Source organism: Sinocyclocheilus rhinocerous, unplaced genomic scaffold (assembly GCF_001515625.1).
Source record: "Sinocyclocheilus rhinocerous isolate Xijiao unplaced genomic scaffold, SAMN03320098_v1.1 scaffold148, whole genome shotgun sequence".
NCBI classification, from domain to species: Eukaryota; Metazoa; Chordata; class Actinopteri; order Cypriniformes; family Cyprinidae; genus Sinocyclocheilus; species Sinocyclocheilus rhinocerous.
The window spans coordinates 3,024,001-3,041,367 of record NW_015653472.1 but is presented as its reverse complement, the minus strand read 5'-3'; the positions used below and the strand labels follow the sequence as shown (position 1 = coordinate 3,041,367).

The window sequence follows — 17,367 nt, the reverse complement described above, 5'->3', positions numbered from 1 at the left end:
AGCTATGTGGAGCAAGATTTTGGGCCAATGAGGCATCAGTGCGTGTGGAGCCAAGCAGCATGACATGACACATGTATGGCCGCTTTAGATAAGAACATGAAAGGGATTTGATGTTTTGTTGATTTGAAAGTCACTTTATTGTGTTGAGCCTAGTTAAGAAAGGGTTAGCTCAAGGCTTTTGTTGCCTGCTAGTAGAAGTTAATGAAGACTCTGATTGATGAGTTGTATGGTTCTCATATCAGTCAATAGATTTGAACACGTCTGTAAAATTCTATGATAATTGTAATTCAAGCATTTTTGCACAGGAGAGCAGTGGAATTATCCTGGACTAGGACAAAAACAGTATAAGTGTCAGTAGCCAGACCAGAACAATAAATTCTCTAATGCTCAACATGGCAACAGAAAGTCTCGCCTTTCAGTTAAAAGAGCCAATTGCCTTTTTGATAGTGTTAGATTAATCTAGAACAAACATGAACTGAACCAGCCTTAAAATGCTTGATTTGCTTAAAGGGGTCATATGATGCGATTTCAATTTTTTCTTTCTCTTTGGAGTGTTACAAGCTCTTGGTGCATAAAGAATATCTGTAAAGTTGCAAAGACTAAAGTCTCAAATCCAAAGAGATATTCTTTATAAAAGTTAAGAGTCAGCCACGCCTACCTAAAACGGTTCGTTCTAACACGCCCCCACATATCTACGTCGCTATGTGGGAAGATTTGCATAACGCCGCCCAAATGTTCACGCAAAGAAAGAAGGCATGACTTTTATTCTCGCTGTAGTTTTGTTGTTGCCGCCGCCATGTCGTAAAGACGTTGTGTGCTTTGTTGTGAAAGCGAAATAACCGCATAAACACATTTCATTACACCAAATACACAAAATAATGTTCTTTTTAGCAGCATCATATGACCCATTTAACATGATTTCAGCTAACAAAGCTAAATTTACAAAACAAAATTGTCAGATTTTTTTTGCTGATTCAAAAAGTCTTGACAAACAGCTTTGGATATTTGTCTTTTCCCATTCAAGTAGATAGGAGCTGTGTATCTTTTATCTATATAGAAATTAGCTGCAAATAGGCGTTACCAAGATGGCCGCCGAGAGACCTGACAGAGTCAGGGACTGTAGGAGCTTTGTTTAAACTGATAAAATAAATTATTTGGCATTTCAGACATCAGAGACCGTATAAACTCTGCATGTTCATAGACCTGACAATACTGGTTGCCAGTCACAGCAAGGTTAGTTTTAAAGATGACTTAAAAATAGCTGAAAACCGGTGGAGTAGTTTCTTTGAGCTGTCAGTTAAAAAGGAAAATGTTGTAGAAGAGAAGAAAAGACAAATATCTGCCCACCATCCTGTTTCTATGCAGATGTTTCAAGGCCATAAACAGGATGGTTCCCTTTGCAACAAGATGTGAATGTTTTGGGCAGAGAAGAGTCAAATATGATCTTTCAAATGAAGAGTAAAGCTGTTGGTATGCAGGGGTGAAGCTTGAAGGAAAAATGTTGTGCTTATCTTGAATATAAATGCTTATGTAATATATATTCGTTGTGTCTAAATCGTGTTATTTCATAAGATTACATCATCTCTTTAAAATCTATCACCCGTGCATAGCCTTGCAAAAATGCTAGATTTCTGTGTGACCCTGAGATGCTTGAATATCTGCTATCAAGAATGATGAACTGGCTTTGAAAATCACCAGTATTGTGCAAATAATTGTACTTTTCTTGTCTTCCCCCTTTGTATGCGATTAATAGTGAGTTCCTTTAGCAAAATGACAGAGGCCATGTTCTCCATTATATGGTTTAAGTGTTGGAATGGAAACACTAGCCAGAATCAGTCTATCAATAACAATGATTATTGATCTAAGATATTCAAGCATATCTCATTCTAAATGAACCTTGTTTCTAAATCTTGTACATGTGTATGATGTCTATACTGTGTGACCAATACGATATGTGTGGCCTCTGACTGGTTTCATTTTCTGCCCTGCCCTTATTGTGGGAGACTCACCAAGTGTAACATGCATTTTAGAGGCCATTAAAAGTTATGAGTGCAATCAGTTATTCCATAAACACAGAATATTATATATTCTATAACAAATAACTGACGCTAATGTAGTTTTAAATTATGAATCAAAGTATTTGATGAAAATATGTTAAGTTGTTTATGTGTCTAAAATGCTCACACTTGGACTCCAAACTAAGGGATTCAGAGGAATGTCATGTGGATGTGCTTTTCTCATGATATGTGGAGGACATGTTACAATTGCAGTGACCATGTCAAGATACAAATTGATTGTGTGTGTGTTCTGACCTTGTTCCTGAACTAACCACCTTTTAGCAGAACTTGTACACCCAATACTGTTTAATGAGCTGCTGTGGGATATTTTTAATGCATACACAGTCTATTTGATGTTCTTTAATGTTATGCTATATTTCCTTAAATGTGATCAAAAGTCAATCTCCTTTTACCAACTGTTTATACAAAATTTATACAAACGCTCCCAAAAGTTGTATATATATATAAATATATTGTTTAGCACTATATAACAAGAAATTTCTACATATTGACAAAAAATTAAATATAAAATCTATTTATTTACACTAAAGCCTGATTCCTCATTCATAGCTGATGCTGTATTCCATTCCAACTCAGAAACTCTTGAGTTTACTGCTTGCAAAAGTTAAAAAGAACTTGGTTACAAAAGATTTCGATTTCAAATCAATTCTGTTCTTTTGAACTTTCTATTGACCAAAGATTCCTGAAAAAAATATACTATGATTTCCACAAAAATAATAAGTAGCACAACCGTTTTCAACAGTGATGGTAATGAGAAATGTTTCTTGAGCTCCAAATCAGCATATTAGAAAGATTTCTGAGCACCCTAGTAATGGCTGCTGAAAATTTGTCTTTTCCATCACTTTAACAAATTAGATTTATATAAAAATGTTAAATAAATTGTAAAAATGAAATATACATTTTAATAATATTTCACAATATTACTGTTTTTACTATATTTTTGATCAAATAAATGCAGCCTAGGTGAGTATAAGACACTTCTTTCGAAAATATTGAATAAAGACCCCACACTTTTGAATCGTTTCTTTAGGTTTTTTTTTAATAGTAATTTTTAGCAAATTAAATGTGTAAATAAATCAGTCAAAGTTCTTACATGAGGGTAAAATTTGTTTGCAAAACATGGTAAATCATGAAAATTGATGAATTATCTGATGATCATTTTACATGTACAGTATCATTGTTTATCCTCCACAGTTTGGTTAATTTTTGGTTAAATCCATAGATTTCCTGTGGATCAAATGATGGAGCATGACATGAGCAACCTCAATGCCATAGGCTAGGTTTACATGGAATGCATTAACTGATAAAATGTATTCCTTGAATGCAAGTTGCTTTCGAAAAATGCATCTAACAAATGCATAAATGTATCTTTCATATGTCTTATTTATACATCATCTCATTGTCAGGCAATGGAATGATTTTTGTTCAGAGATTTTAAGATATCATGTAGGAATATTCCACATCTGCCTTTGAATGGAATGCAGCATAACACATAGTCTGACCAGCAACTGACCCACAGAGTCATCCCACAGCATAAAAAAAAGAAAAAGAATCTAATTTGTGAGTGTGCTCTGACCACAGTCCATATCCACCCTTTGTCCATCAACCCCTACTCCTCAGCCCTAATCGAGGCTGATGAGAGCTATAGTCCTTCATGACTATTCCCCGGGGTGCTGGACTAACACTTGTGCTAGTTGGGAATAACTCCATATCCCAAGATGGATCAAAAGTTCATTCCTCCCTCCCCCACTCACACCTGCTCTTCCCTTCCGTGAGGTAGTGCTGAGATGTGTTGATGTTGAGGACATGCAGCAGACGGTGAGTTGTCCTCCTGACTAGTCTGTGCTCTGTTCCTCCACTGTTCTTTGCTTTTGCTTTTATGGGTGTGATGCTCAGAGGGCTTTCACAAGGGGCCTGCATCATATCTAGCATGTTTGTGTGCTCATGTATGTTTATATACTGTATATGTTCCATTAGTTCCTATAGTCTGTCATACTATATATCTGTGCCATTAGCCATACAGCTTATTATTTGACTATGCTCATATTTTGAGTTTTATATATATATATATATATTAAGGGAGTGTGTAAGTTATGATCCATTCCAAAAAAAATATTTAATAATATATAAAATATTATTTTATAATGTTTTATTATCTTAAATTTATTTGGGGAAAATCACTTAACCAAAATATCCAAAGAATGATATGAGTGAGAGACATCAGCCATTTTTGATTGTTTTAAAACTATTCAATTTCAGTTGACCTTTTTTTTTTTCTTGTCTTCATTTGGTCACAGCCACACATCTCATTGACCTTGCCTTGCAGAGCGAGAGTGCTGGCAGATGAAGAAAGCTTACACTGAGGGGCCATCTCAGCCGGCTCAGGGGGCCCCGGGGCCCTCCATAAAGGGGCGCTTGTGGGTTCCGACTGAGGCTAAAGGTGACAATTACCCCCAAAGATCACATGATCTGTAGATGAAGGAGAAAGCTTTATTACACAGTATCTTCTAAAAAGTACTCATGTTATGAAGAGTTACAATATTTTATAAAACTCTCAAGAAATCTATTTTGAGATAAAAATGGCAGTTTTTATTACTATTTTTAAATATGTGAAACAAAAATGTAGTTCATTTTAATTGATGCCAGCAAATCAATACAATTTTTCAGGAGAATTTAACTGGATTTTTCTGTGCAGAGATTATTGGTGCGTACTGGTGCCCTTGTGGCTCATACCTTTTGAAGACTGCCAGTAATTCTTAGCTTGTGGTTTCTAAGATGTCAGCTAGCATAGTTTCAAAGCAAAGCAAAGCAATATGATAGCCATTCAGAATAAAGCTTTCACCTTTAATAGAACCCCCTCTGTGAGTTGGATAGCTTTCGGTGTTGTGGACTTTTGCTGTGTTTTTACCAAGTCTTCGTCAGTGGTTGGTTGGAGGTGTACAGGTCTGTTTGTATACCTTTTCATAGGGGTGCTCAAGCCTGGTGTCCCAATGCCACTGCCTGTTTATTGGCATTTTTGTTCCTGAACAATTAGGCTACAAGCCTTTTTTGATGGTCTTGTTTGCACCAATCCTTTGCATCGAGACCTTTGACGCATGCAATATAATAGTGGTGCTCCGATCAGGATTTTTGAGGCAGATCACAGAAAGCAGTATCTGCCGATGCCGATACCACAAACACAACATTTATCCATTATTTAGATTTTAAATCCAAACATTGTTACTTAAAATGCTTTTTCAACATTGTGATTCTTTTTTTACACAGTACAGTAATACAATCTTTCATCAATTATTCAATGCTTTTTACTTTTGCATTTAATGCATGTTCATATTTACCGCAAACAATGCGCTGTTACTTTAATTCAGCGCGTGCAGCACAGTAAAAATAGACTCGGTGCGGAAACGATCTCTGCACTGCTGCAGATGCACCGCTCCTAAACGCAACTGCCAGGCCGCAACAGTGTGTGCAGTGTGAACACTAATTTGTTAACATGAGCGCGGAAAAAATACGCACCCACATATGCACTGCAAACAAAGTAATGTGAACCTGGCGTTATGTGTGTGCACTGCGAGTGTGCATGAGTGCACGGTCTCCAGGAAAGTGCGCGAGCGTTGAATGGTTTAAACACTGGCAAGAATTAAAAAGAAAAAAATCCATTTTATAAACTTTATTTTTTCATAAACTTTAGTGACGATGCGACACTGCCTCGATAGTGCAAGTGACAATTCTTGTGTCAACTGCAGCGTGCAGACTCCATGTGATTTGAAGCCATTTGCATTCCGAGAGAGAAAGAGAGTGTGCGTGGTGATTCACTCATGCTGTTTGTGAAATTATGTCTCACAGAAAATTTTTCAAATTACTTTATAAGTTATTTAATGAAGAAATATGAATTGTACCTCACCTAAAGCATTATAATTATTTCACCCGCGCCGGACAGAGACTGAGACGGTGCCGCTGCATGTCGAGCCAAACCTCTCACGGCAGGCGCATCATCAGCTTGAGATCGGTTTGATGAGATCGGCCTTTTTAGAGACCGCCGATCAATCATCCCAAAGCGATTATCGGCCGATTGTGATCGGTAGCCGATCAGTCGGAGCACCCCTACAATATAATCAATACGGTTCTCTAGAGAGCCATTTTGACGGATTTGACCTTTCTGCCCTTTACGCTCAAGTTCGCTTTATCCTTCCAGATAGCATGGAGGGTGTTTACTTTTCCACAATGGATGGCATTTTGAGTAACCAGGGCTTGGGTTCCCACAGAGTGATTTTTGTCCTTTCGGTGCTGTCTAATGTCCATTTACTATCTGCGAACCCCTGATCTCCCCTTCCGCTGTCACATTACTGTGTCAATGTGATGCTCTTTTAACTGTAAAATTTATGTAATTTGCAATTTGGCACACATGTTTACCTGTATTCTTTCTCACAGGTTCCATTAGTTTGTCTGTCTTAAATTAAATGGGATTTAATGCCTCAGCCAAGAGCGACTTGGAGAGACAATTTTAGAAGGGCAAGGGTAAGGTTCTTGCAGTATGTTGGGATGTTTTTTTTTTATGCATCTGCAGGGGTCACCTCTATCTTCTCAACCCCCCACGTCCCCAAGGCCCCCTAACGTACTTCATCAGCCGTGTGTTTTGAGCTTCTCTGTCTTCTTTTGTTAGAGTCTTATGCTTCTCTTTCTCTATCTCTTTCTTTCAACCACAAGTTTCTCCACAGGTGTAAGGAAACTCAAAAGGGTTGGTGACCTCCCAAAACTAACAGAGCACAAAATCCTGGGTTTATCCTCTGCCTCTAAACCCCTATCTGTACCTGTAACCAATACTAAACATGAGTCTTTTTCTCTTTCTCTCTCTCCTTCTTGGGGATATATACATGTATAAATGCAGTGTTATATATGTATATACCCATCCAAACTGTTGTGTATGTGTGTAAACCAACGTTCCAGCAGCTCTAGAGGCCATCACTTCCCTCAAGAGCTTTCTCCCGTCTAACAGTATGGATCCTTTTTTGCTTCTCTGTTTCTGTGTAGGTGTCTATAGTCAGCCTTATAGCTAATGCGCTGGGCTACTCCGAACTAGGGCCCATTAAATCTCTCAGGACACTAAGGGCCCTGAGACCCCTCAGAGCATTGTCACGTTTTGAAGGGATGAGGGTAAGATACAAAGCTATAGAGCTGATCTCTCTGCATGCCCATTCAGCAGTTACAGCATGCTAGAACTGATCGAAAAATAAAACAAACGGCAAGGACCATCGAAACCATACCGGGGGATTTTTTTTTAAGACAGCCGCCAATGAAAAGGACTCATGCCCTTTTCATGCACACCTCTTCCGTACCACATTAATGATCCAGTCATGATGCAGCTGAGATAACTGTGGAAAATAGGATGTGAAACGCATCTCTGTTCACTGATTTAACTGAAATCGGGTGTATGATTGACTGCTAGTTAAGTAATTGTCAATGTATCAAAGCTGCCTCATTACAAATAATATTTAAAATTGGCCCTGGAGGAAAAAATAGCATGAACAATTATTTACAAAACCAAATGCAACACCATTAGAATCCCTCCTCATTTCACACAGCATTTGATCTGCAATTGGCTGTTCATTTGGCCTGACTCAACTTCTGCTTTTGATGGAGAGCCCCCTTCCTTCCATTTCTCCTGTTACACTGACCCTGTCTTTCAGAGAACAACCAGCAGCACAGAACACTTTACCACTGAGGTCCCCACTTCACCCGTACTACGGCATTCTAGATATTCTCTTACCCTGATGACTCGGAGCACATTTAATATAATTGAACCTTTGCTAAGCTCCACCCCCTTGGTTACTGTTACTCGTTCACTGTGAGTGTTATTAAAATGTAAAAAGTATCTTTTATCTACCAGCTTTCTAAAGAAATGAAATTACACAATTAATTAAGACTTTGAATCAAGGAAAGAGCTAAAATAAATTAAGTAAACATAACTGCACCTATGGTAATGTAAACTCTTTAGTTACTGTGATTTCTAGTACTATGAATCAATATATAAATTAATTCAAATTAATAATAATCACTTTAAATTAAATTCAAATTTAAAGTCCAAATTGAAGTTGAACATGTTCATTTGGGAATAACACATCATATTATTATTTACATATAATATTATATGACTTTTTTTTTTAAAAGAAATTCATATTTTTCTTCAAGGATTCATCAAATTGATTAAAAGTGACTGTAAAGATGCTACTAAAATTTCTATTTCAAATAAATGCTGTTCTTTGCAAGTAAAAACTGTAACTGTTTTTAACATTGATATTAATAAGAAATGTTTCTTGAGCACCAAATTAGCATATGACACTTAAGACTAGAGTAATGGTTGCTGAATTTGCCTTCACAGGAATAAAATGTTAAAATGTATTTAAATACAAAACCGTTATTTTAAATTTTAATAATATTTTACAATATTACTGTTTTTGCTTTATTTGATCTAGATAAATGCAGCCTTGGTGAGAATAAGAGACTTCTCTCAAAAACATTAAAACATTTCACACCCCCAAACTTTTGAACAGTTGTATAATTTCTTTACAATTTCATTTAGAACTATCTAAACATGCATATCTACCATTGACTTTAATTACAAAAGAGCCAAAGCTTGATATCATATAGCAAGAATTGCTCAGGTATAATTGGTCAGTGACATTTTAAGACGTTTTAAGACTTGGCAAAGAGTCAATTGGTCAAGGTGAAAGAAATGGGCTATTTTACTCAAGTCAAAGAGCAAAGTGACAGTTTCACTATAAACAACAAACACCTGTCAGTGCTGAATGTTTGAACACATGCAGGTCATCCATAGTCATCATCCTAAATTTGGCAAAGATAGGTGCTTTACCCCTTTGATGGTTGTGAACAGTTGCACCTGGTTGTTGTCACTTTCAGTTCTCTTCTCTTACCTGTGGACTGGTTGCCCTGAGCTTCTGTATCCTCTCAACCCCTCCTCACCTCCTCCCTGCCCCTCATCTGCAGCACCGTGCAGCGTCGTCCTCCCTGCCTCCCTCCCTCCATTTCACACTGTTCACTTCAGCCCATCTGGCCCCACGCTGCCCAGCCCAGAGCAGCGTTGAGGAACCAAGCCGCTGGAGGCTCACCTCACCCCTCTTTGCTTGTCTAGGATCTGCACATGGGACTGTAAAAAAGAGAAACCCTGAGTATGAGAGGGAGATATTTGCTAAGCTTCTGTATCTCTCTGTATTTTCCAGCTGGTTTCCAGTTGAAGCCTTTAGCAATGTGGAGTGGGTAGCTTCTTTTAGTTTTGATTAGTTAGGACATTTAGAATAGTTACTAGTCAGTGGTTTGTAAGTTGTCAACACAGAAGCTTTGGAGATGTGCAAGACCATGGAAGTGAGAGGTTTGTGTTGATTTTACTTCCAAACAGAGTGAAGCGTAAAGGAATCAGAGTAAAGAGATCTGTGATCTCACACTGCTGTTATAACTAAAGGTATGCCTGGACCCAAAAATGACAGATAAGATTTCTCAGTTATCAAATTTAATGCTGTATTTGATGGTATGTTTGCCCTTATGTATACATTTACTAACAGGGTTACAGACTTCAACTAAAATGGTTGAAAATGTGATCAAAACAAAACAAAACATGACCACTAATTTAAAATCTAGTCACCATTGGCAATAGTCAGGGCAACTTTGCATCCATATGCAGTTTTGTTAGTTGTAATCTTGTTAGAGCATGGGCAAAGAACATAGTGGCAGCCATGATGTCTGTCCTGCTTTGAAAAACTGACTTGTGACTTGTGAACTGGTTCTTTTTAATGAGTTTAAAAATCATGAAACCAATGTGCTTTTTAATGAGTAAATGTTTCAAGAAACGAATGTGCTTGTGAGTTAGTTGTTTAAATAAGGCTTGCTCAGGCAGTGAATTGTTCAGGCAATGAGTTCCCTTGCTGAATCACAAATAGTTTTTCAATCTGACTGTAAATGAACCAGGACATGTTACTTATATTAATTAAAAAATTACATTTTACCATTTGTTTGTATTTATTTATTTATCATAGTCAAAGTCACCTAAATGTTTAATTTTAAGAGCCAGTGCGTAGCTAGTAATTTGATTTTATTCTGGAGCCCTGTTATACTATTTTATGGAATTTTATTTTATAGTATTTAGTAATTATTTTGCTGTCTTCTGTCTTTCTTCTATTTCTTAATACGTTTAGTATTGTACTTAAGTTAGACTGTCATTTTTGGGTGAATCAAAATGGTGTTTTCCTAGATTTGTTCTGTTGGTGTACCTGTTATTGGATTCATGAGGGTGTGTGAAATCAATTTTATGTAACCTGAAGAAGCATATAAGTCAAAGTACAGAGAGAACGATGAGTTACCCTAGTGAATAATTGATTTCAATGTTCATCAACTGAAATGCTAAGTTTTAAATTAGAGTTAAAAATGAATAAATGACTTGATAAGGAGACGCAACAGTGGAGAGAGAAAACCAGCTTAGACTGTGGTATGTCTGCAATTTTTTTTTATTCTGACCGATTCTCTGGCCAGATACAACACACTCAGTATAGTAATTAATTATGATGTATGTTTTGATTAACTAGAATTTGATTTACCTTATTCATTTATTATCCTAGTTTTTCTGTACCACAAATCATTTATCGAACACCAGCCAGCTTTGAAACGGTGGAAATCTCTCCACACTGCTGCCTCTTCTGTCTATTTATTTATTGATTTTAACGGTTCTTGAGATTGCACAAAGATGTCATGTAACACGCATGTCTTGTTCAATTGCCAATGCACATTATGCACTTTTGAAAGCCATTTTCCCTCACTTTGATACGTGTCGATTCTCACAAAGATAGTTTATGTCTATGTGACATTTGAACATGTAGTCTTTATTGAAAGATGGACAGTGATTCTCCTGACAAGTGCTTTTTCCTGGGGGTCTTTCAATCTTCAGCACTCCAAATTCTTACTTATTCTGTCATTATTACTCGTCCTGTATTTTTCTGTATTTCTCATTTTGAGTATGTAAAACAAATCAGCACTCAAAAACATCCGCTAAAGGCAGCCTGGTCCCCTGCACTTGCTGAGAGAATCCTGCCGTCCTCTGTGCCTCTGTGTGTTCAAGGGGGGAATATGGCTCCACTTTTCAGTTATGTGAGAGATCTGCATGCTCAGCTGCCTGCCTGAGAGCTGCGGCTCGGCTGCCTAACACAGTTAGTGAGCGTCTCCTGGCACGCTCTGCTCATCGCTAATCACTGATGGGCAATGTCCTGACTGGGACAGTGGGGGAGGGGAGGGATGTGGAGGCAAATGGGTTGTGGGGAGGATGGGTTGATATAAAAAAAAAAAGGGTTTAAGTTACTCAAGCTTGCCAAGGCAATGTTAAAGTAGTTGGGTGGTGGGTTGTAGTTTTAAGGATGCAACTGCTTTGGGGATGTAGAAGTCCATTGTGTGAGTCTGTGGCATATTTGTATGGAAGGTGTTGCATTCATTTTTATAAATATACTGCTTAGTCAGAGAGCTACTATTTAGGGCTGTAGTCCTGGAAGACCCCAGCACTGTGCATTTGATAAGTAGGACTTTAAGACTTTTCTCAATACGCAGTATTCATAAAACACTAGGCAAATGACTTGCAGTTTTTCACAGATATTCTGAATTGCACATCTGATAGGCACTTTACTCCTCAACACCTCATAGGTCACGTCACAGTGCAAACATGGTGGATGCTGTATGTTTTGTATGTATTGTATTCAATATTCATACTACATGCCTGCATCCTTAACGTCTGTTAATAAAGTACGTTCTGTAGGTTCTTCATCAAAAGCAGTATGTAATTTTGGATTTTTGCATCTACCCACATTATGCAGTGCTGGGATAATCCAGGATCAGAATAAAGAAGCACCTATTTAGCACTCTCAGTTACCAGTTGCAATCAATTTACAATCAATTTCTGTATAGTAGGCTATTATAGGCTAAATTGTTCAATTGTCTCTGGCTGTCGTCTATAGGTAAACAACAAAAAAGCAGCAAAAGTCAAGTGAAGAATTATAGCAGGAACATTGGAAACATTTTTAACATAAAACTGAAACAAAATAAAGACAAGTGCAGACAATAAAGCTGTAAAGCAATTTTCTTGGATGGCCACGTGACTGAAATTAAATATGAATCAAAGATAGTTTATAATTTGTTAATATTTGACTGTGTGAGCAATGTTCATAGTGTCATTCTTTCTTTGTTGTGCCATGCAAATATGCAGCCACAAATGTGAGTGTTTGAATGTGTTTCTGTGTTTGCTGGGCCATTTCTGGTCTCTTACACTATACTGCCTTGTCTGTCCTACTCTGCTCTAGGTGGTAGTCAACGCCTTGGTGGGTGCCATCCCTTCCATTATGAATGTCTTGCTGGTTTGCCTCATCTTTTGGCTGATTTTCAGTATCATGGGTGTCAATCTGTTTGCGGGAAAGTATTACTACTGCTACAACGAGACTGAAAAGGCATACTTCGAAATCGATACGGTCAACAACAAAACAGAGTGCTATGAGTTGATACATCGGAACTTCACTGAGGTGCGCTGGAAGAACGTCAAAATCAACTTTGACAATGTGGGTGCTGGTTACTTGGCTCTACTGCAAGTGGTAAGACTACCTTTTTAGTTTCTAGTAAAATGGTTCTCTGGATAAATAAATATGTTAGTGTTAAACACTGATATTAACTTTCCTTTTATACTGCATAGGCAACCTTTAAAGGATGGATGGACATCATGTATGCAGCAGTTGATTCACGAAAGGTGAGATGTTTGTGCAATCTTAACTGCCACCTGAGTCAAAGTACCTGTATAAACTATCTTTCTCCCCTCAGGTGGGAGACCAACCAAAGTATGAGGACAACATCTACATGTACATCTACTTTGTCATCTTCATTATATTTGGCTCTTTCTTCACACTCAACCTCTTCATTGGTGTCATCATTGATAACTTCAACCAGCAGAAGAAAAAGATAAGTCTCCACTTTTTCTCTTCACTTTAAATTATTTGTTCTTTTGCATTTAAACAAGTGGTTTTCACAGTACATTTGGACTTCAGTTGAGTAGATTTTAACCAAATATTGTTCATGGCTATACTTTGGAGGTCAGGATATCTTTATGACAGAGGAGCAAAAGAAGTACTACAATGCTATGAAGAAGCTTGGCTCAAAGAAACCTCAGAAACCCATACCCAGACCCCAGGTACATCACTGATGAAAAGAGTGATATTTCACTCATTGAACTGACGTGAATAGAGTCCTAATCTCAAATCTATGCTACTTTCTTCTCTTCTGTAGAACAAGCTCCAGGGGATGGTGTTTGACTTTGTGACACAGCAGGTCTTTGATATTTCCATCATGATCCTCATTTGTTTGAACATGGTCACCATGATGATTGAGACAGATGATCAGTCACAAGAGACTGAAAACATTCTATACTGGGTTAACTTCATCTTCATTGTGGCCTTCACCACTGAGTTTGTCCTGAAGCTGTTTGCACTGCGTCATTATTACTTCACCAATGGCTGGAACGTCTTCGACTGTGTTGTGGTCATTCTCTCTATCGTGGGTAAGTGAACAATGTTTCATTAACTCCCATTTTGTTTTTCAGTTAGGTTTTGAAATACAGTGGTATATGTTTGGCTCATTTCTTCTTCTTGTTTTTAATCACCCAAACCACAGGTATGTTCCTGGCTGACCTGATTGAGAAGTACTTTGTGTCACCAACATTGTTCAGGGTAATCCGTCTGGCTCGAATCGGACGTATCTTGCGTCTGATCAAAGGAGCAAAGGGCATTCGGACTTTACTGTTTGCCCTGATGATGTCACTGCCAGCCCTGTTCAATATTGGCCTTCTGCTGTTCTTGGTTATGTTCATCTTTTCTATCTTTGGCATGTCAAACTTTGCCTACGTGAAGCGGGAGTCTGGCATAGACGACATGTATAATTTTGAAACATTTGGGAATAGCATGATCTGCCTGTTCATGATAACCACCTCAGCGGGGTGGGATGGCCTTCTTGCTCCCATTCTCAACTACCCACCGGATTGTGACCCGAGTAAGGAGAATACAGGTACCTCAGTGAAAGGTAACTGCGGAAACCCTTCGGTGGGCATCTTCTTCTTTGTCATGTACATCATTGTCTCATTTCTTATTGTTGTGAACATGTACATCGCCATCATTCTGGAGAACTTCAGCGTCGCCACAGAGGAAAGTGCTGATCCACTTTGCGAGGATGACTTTGAGTCCTTCTACGAAATCTGGGAAAAGTTTGACCCCACTGCCTCCCAGTTTGTCACCTTTGCCAAGCTGAGCGACTTCGCTGACACTCTGGAGCACCCGCTGCGCGTTCCCAAGCCCAACACTATAGAGCTGATCGCCATGGACCTGCCTATGGTGAGCGGCGACCGCATTCACTGCCTAGACATTTTGTTTGCCTTCACCAAACGCGTGTTGGGTGATAGCGGTGACCTGGACATGATGCGGCAACAGATGGAGGAGCGATTCATTGCTGCCAATCCTTCCAAAGTGTCTTTTGAGCCCATCACCACCACTCTGCGCCGAAAGCAGGAGCACATGTCTGCCTCGGTCATCCAGCGTTCTTACCGTGCTTATCTAATTCGGAGAGGCTTCCTCACAAAGCGCTTGCTAAGCAGCAGCAAGCTGGAGAATGGCGGGACCAATCAGGACAAGAAGGAGGGCACACCTTCTACTGCCTCGCTGCCATCCTACGACAGCGTGACCAAACCCGAGAAGGAGAAGCTGGAGGAGAGTGACAGCAAGGCCAAAAAGGGCAAAAACCAAAAAGATGTCAAGGAATCCAAGTGTTAGGAATGATGGCGACCGAACTCTTGAGTCGAGACTGAAACTATCTATTCCAACAAATGTATAGAAAATCATTTGCAACAAAAAACACAGAAATCTTTGGGGAACAAGGTTGTTTACAGACAACAAATGCACCGGTGCAACAGGAAAGCAGCTTGATTTTTACAGATTTAATGATGACCAAACCAACCTATGAGCTTACTTTCTTACATTTGTGCTCAGTGACCAAGATTTTACTGTTCCAATTGCAGCCGAAAGGCACTTACAAGGAGAAATAAAATAATGACCTATGGCAGACATCTTTGATAGGGACCACCTGCCAAAGGACAAAGCAGTACAAAGCAAGCTCATAAGATGGATCCTTTTGCACCACCATGCGTGGAGTTCAGCATTCCTCTGCTATGGACATCCCTTTCAAACACTACACTGCCGAAATCCCACGGAAACCTCCCGCTCGTCCCAAGAGGATTCCGGGACGTTGTATTTTAACCATAGGAGAACCAGTAATAACGACGTTAACTCAATCATGTGGAGTGTCCGCGGAAAAAAAGAACAAAAAACAAAACAGAACATTATGCAAGGGTTTTCAGTTGTTGTGATGAATATCTCACCTTATTTGACCCACAAAAAGTAGGGAAAAAAGCTCAGCCCATGTCATTCATCTCGTCATCATCTCTTTGTTATACTTTCAGAAAAAATACATTTTATACATGGGCTTTCACATCGATACTGGGTTGGGGATTTATCAGGATTTTGACTTGGGCTGAAAGGAACTTACTCAGACCGAGTTCCTGGTAAATAAATAATTAATTGTGCTCGTTCAATGCATAGAAATGACTTGCATGGTGGCATGTTTTGATCAGGAATCATGCATGTATAATCATAGTCCACTTGACACTGCTACTCAAACCACATCAGTGGCTTGACCATACATTCAATACTGTCCACTAGTTATCAAATTAAATAGATATAGCTGGGAAATTATTGGTCAATAGCAACATATTAACTACTGGCTATGACAAGTATACTTATACTTACCCCTTGTAAAGCTTGCTTCCTGATTAACCGATTCTCACACCATGCGTCATGTGCGTATTTTAAGGTGGTCGATCAAAGCTATGCCTTCGTTTGGATATACAATGTGGCAACTGCACATTCACACACCCGTAGGGGTGTTTCACTGCCCTGGACTTGTGGAGAAGTTGGAATGAAAATTTGGAGAAGCGATTTCACTCAAATCAAATCTTGGGTTCATAAACCTTGATTTGCTTTTTTGCACCAGCAATATGATTCAACTGCCCCTCAATGTGCAGCTGAGGCTCAGTAGGGCCTTCAATAGATCTTCAAAAGGTACAGCGACCGTGCCATTTAAACCCTTACAATGCTTTGTCAGGCCTCGGTGGGAGGCGATCTCTTCGATTTTCCTGGAGGTACTTGTCTTCGTGTCAGCGCATACTCATGTTTACCATTTAAAGAGGTTGTCAGTTGTGTTAGCATCTTGTTTTGTCTTAAAGATGTTGAGGAAAGCACTCGAGTAGCCATTTTAAATGCATCCTGTAGACATTTAATAGCTTTCTCCCTGTTGAATGAAAAAAGTGACTGATGTATATTTGGTATAGCTTGGATTACACATGTAAACTGGCCTTACACAGCAGGAAAACAAGGGAGGCGGCACTTTTAGAATAAAGTGATGAGTATTTGTGTTGTCTGATAGCATGCAGTTTATTTTAGCCAGTGATGGTGATACTACAAATTGGCTCGTTGCTACCTCTTGAGCAAACTGCCATCCCTTCTTGCTCTGGGTGCAATAGAAATGGATTTGATTTGATTGTTTCATTACCTGGATGAATGCTTATTCTGTGAGGTGTGAGGTGTTACGGTGGACCACAGATAACATAATACAATGCTAATACATTGGTATAGGATTATGGAAGATCATAGGACATCTCAAACTGCTGGGTCAGTAGACGTACGCCACCAGAGCCGAAGTGCGGGAGAGCACACCAGTTTACAAACCCACTTCCTCTACTTCTCAGACCTGTAGGTCTGCTTACTGCCCGAGATCTGTAAATCAGTGTGGGTGCTGTGGACTTAAACCAAATGAAGCCTGGTGAAACACTTAGACTACCGTGTAGTTTTCCCCCCTAACTTCCATTTTAGTTCAGATGTGAAATGGAAGATCACTCTCACTGACTGTATGACAAGTTAATGTATCATTCAATGTACAGGAGGGGCCAATGATGTACATGGCACAATTGCTGAAAAGAATGAACTTTTTGAGGAAAACTAAAAGCATTGTAATATATTATTTTCTTTTAAATGGCATGCTTTGTTGTGGGTTTTGTAAATACAGAATTTTAAAGAATTACTGCTATTAATCTAATAATAAATTATAACGATGATGATATAGAATGGCTTCCAGCTGATGCCCTTGTCACATATTTAAA

At 38.8% G+C, this 17,367-nt stretch overlaps 1 protein-coding gene across 2 annotated transcripts in view; it reads left to right on the top strand.

The window, feature by feature from the left end:
- Positions 1-16,392, top strand: part of LOC107716197 (sodium channel protein type 8 subunit alpha-like) — a 58,958-nt gene extending 42,566 nt beyond the window's left edge. The window contains exons 21-27 of one of the 2 annotated variants that reach the window (XM_016522565.1): positions 7,107-7,229; positions 12,425-12,709; positions 12,808-12,861; positions 12,933-13,070; positions 13,195-13,299; positions 13,395-13,665; positions 13,779-16,392. In XM_016522565.1, the coding sequence (XP_016378051.1) occupies positions 7,107-7,229; positions 12,425-12,709; positions 12,808-12,861; positions 12,933-13,070; positions 13,195-13,299; positions 13,395-13,665; positions 13,779-14,926 (2,124 nt within the window). In that variant the 3' untranslated portion in view covers positions 14,927-16,392. The remainder of the gene's footprint in view (positions 1-7,106; positions 7,230-12,424; positions 12,710-12,807; positions 12,862-12,932; positions 13,071-13,194; positions 13,300-13,394; positions 13,666-13,778) is intronic. The other variant, XM_016522564.1, reaches the window with a different exon arrangement.
- Positions 16,393-17,367: the final 975 nt, after the last annotated feature.